General features: G+C 36.6%; 1 protein-coding gene across 6 annotated transcripts in view; it reads right to left on the reverse strand.

Annotated features, from left to right (window-relative positions):
* The window catches only part of LOC107756221 (autophagy-related protein 16-1-like), a 20321-nt gene that overhangs the window by 16075 nt on the left and 1442 nt on the right, over positions 1–2804 (reverse strand). For all 6 annotated transcript variants that reach the window (XM_016573263.1, XM_016573260.1, XM_016573262.1 and 3 more), the window contains exons 2-4: positions 1815–1888; positions 1482–1733; positions 995–1060 (exon numbers count right to left, since the gene is read on the reverse strand). In XM_016573263.1, coding sequence (XP_016428749.1) covers positions 995–1060; positions 1482–1733; positions 1815–1888 — 392 coding nt within the window. The remainder of the gene's footprint in view (positions 1–994; positions 1061–1481; positions 1734–1814; positions 1889–2804) is intronic.

A 2804-nucleotide genomic window follows, 5' to 3' on the forward strand; every position in this document is an offset into this window, starting at 1 on the left:
ACTACTGGACCTGTTGTTATTGTTAACAAACTATTAGAAATTTTGATAATTGAAATAAAATATTAGATTTAATAAAATATAATATTAGTCTAAATAAATCGATTAGTTTAAGTACTAAAATGAAAATGTGCAAAAAAATTATATATATATATATATGTTTGATCTGGACAGCGATAAACTCACCCCTGTCATTGAAAGCATTGATAAATCAAAGACAGATTTGTTTCCACGGTAACAGTCTCATCCGGTCGGACACATTGACAGATGTCACACACTGACAAATGAAACACACACATACTGGGTTTGTTTGCAGTGTAAGTGTGTATCTTTAGGAAGGGAATTTCACAAATAACATCTCTTTAAATGTTCCAGATAGCAAAAAAATTAGGCATTTGCTGAAATTTCCTGTTTCTCAGATATTTCTCCTGAGTAAAAATCCAGACTAATCTCATATATGTCTCCATAATGTCTCAGATATGCCAGGATCCTAAAGTCTTCGAAGTCAGAGATCTCAATATTAAGCAGTTTTATTTTTATATATATATATATATATATATATACACACACTAGCTAATTAAAAATAAAAAGCCAAAAACAAATAAAAATTATTACATTTCAAAAGCTTAAACTAAAATGAAAACGGGAAAAACACCCAAGTGAAGATTAGAAATGCTGCTTTGCAAACTAACTTAAATTAAAGTACTCAAATTAAAACTGAAATAAAAAAAGAATTATACAACTAAAAGCCAATCTGAAATATTTTAAAAACAAAAAGAAAAAAACAAAACAACTAAAACTGAACAGTATATAAACAACACTAAAATAACACTGTACTTTTACGACAGAAATTTCCATCATTGTAAATCAAAATGTTAAAATTGCCTGATAGCTGCAGGTTTTCCAACGACAGACCCTGAATTTAACAACCTACGTTGTCTAAAACCTCAAACAAACTCACTGAACCCAGAAGAAATGCTTCTAAACACAAACTTACGGCTCTATGGGAAGAGGTTCCTTCGCTGCGTCCGCCAATTCCTTCTGAAGCTTCGCCTGTCTGCGCCTACGATGATATCAATGAGTTAAACACAGTTTACACACTCATTTAACCTCTAACGAACCTCCCAGCCTGTTTCAAACAACCAATCAGGAGAAGAATTATAATGCGCTCATTTCTGCATGGAGGGTCAGGAAACGAGCCCCTTTTTTCAGCATAGATGGTCAGAAAGTGATGGGTGGCGGCCAATCATGCATTTCCATTGTTTTTAAACGAGCCTTAACGACTGATAATTAATCAGCAAGTGTTAGGCTCACACACATATGAGCCGTTAACGACTCCCATATATGGGTCGTTTACAAACATGACGAACTTTGATTGTTTTAAAGTTAAAGCTGGTGCAAAAGAAAGGGTATTTTATTGACACAAACAGTCCAATATCAAGATTTTAGGTAAAAACGTGAGTTAAACAGAGTGCGTTTCTGACCTGGAGTCCTTCTCGTTCTCAGCGTTGAGTTTGTTGGCCTCCTGCGCTTTCTCGGCCATCCAGCGTGTCACCAGCTCCTGATTGTCCTCTGTGGTTTTCCGTAGTTTCTCCTCCAGGGCGCTGAACGTGATCTGCAGGGCATCGTACTCGTCTCGCAGCGTCTGATTGGCTCGTTCCAGATCGGCCAGAGAGTTGCGCAGCTCGCGACACTCTCCTTCCAGATGAGAGATCTGCTGCTGATACTCTAACATCCTGACAAAACACACACGTGAAACATTCACATACTGCGGACATAAACCGCATACATAAAGCACATACACGCACTGAACTCACTTGGCTTCATTACTCTGGATCTCTTTGTCTTTCTGCTGAATCTGGTTGTTTAGTTCAATCACACTCTGGGCCAACTGCAAAAACACAAAGAGAAGAGATTTTCATTGGCATGTTTTCCCACCAACATTATTCATATACTACTATAGTTGCTGTTCATATTTTGAATTCAATTGTATTTTTATATTTTCTGTTTTCAATTTAGTTTGAGTTAACATTTGAGTTATTTTGTGTTTTTGTAATTTTTATTAGTTTTTGTTTTAAATTAAGACGTATAAAGCTAAATAGAAATATTACAAACAAAAACGAGTAATAATGACAAAAGCACATAACAGAATTAAAAAAAAAAAAAAAAAACTACTATTAAAGGGTTAGTTCACCCAAAAATGAAAATTCTGTAATTAATTACTCACCCTCATGTCGTTTCAAACCTGTAAGACCTTCGTTCATCTTCGGAACACAAATTAAGATATTTTTGCTGGAATCTGAGAGCTGTCTGACCCTCCCATAGACAGCAACGCAACTGAAATGTTCCCAAGTCCAGAAACGTAGCAAGGAGATCTGTAAAATAATCCATGTGACATCAGGGGTTCATCCGTAATTATACGAAGCTACGAGAATACTTTTTGTGCGCAAAAGAAAGAAAAATGACAACTTAATTCAACAATTCGTCTCCTCCGCATCACCCTGGTGGCATTTTGGAGAATATCCGCTGGACGTAAACAACGTATGCTGTTCTGTGTCAGCTGCGTCACGCCGGATCTGTTTCCTACGTTGTTGTGATTTGATCTGAACGGAAACCGCGTATCCATGTAACGCAGCTGACACAGAACAGCATACGCTGTTTACAGGGTGATGCGGAGGAGACGAATTGTTGAATTAAGTCGTTGTTTTTTTTTTCTTTTGCGCACAAAAAGTACTCTCGTAGCTTCGTATAATTACGGTTGAACCCCTGATGTCACATGGATTATTTTACAGATCTCCTTGCTACGT

Source organism: Sinocyclocheilus rhinocerous, unplaced genomic scaffold (genome assembly GCF_001515625.1).
Source record: "Sinocyclocheilus rhinocerous isolate Xijiao unplaced genomic scaffold, SAMN03320098_v1.1 scaffold592, whole genome shotgun sequence".
In the NCBI taxonomy this organism is placed as follows: Eukaryota; Metazoa; Chordata; class Actinopteri; order Cypriniformes; family Cyprinidae; genus Sinocyclocheilus; species Sinocyclocheilus rhinocerous.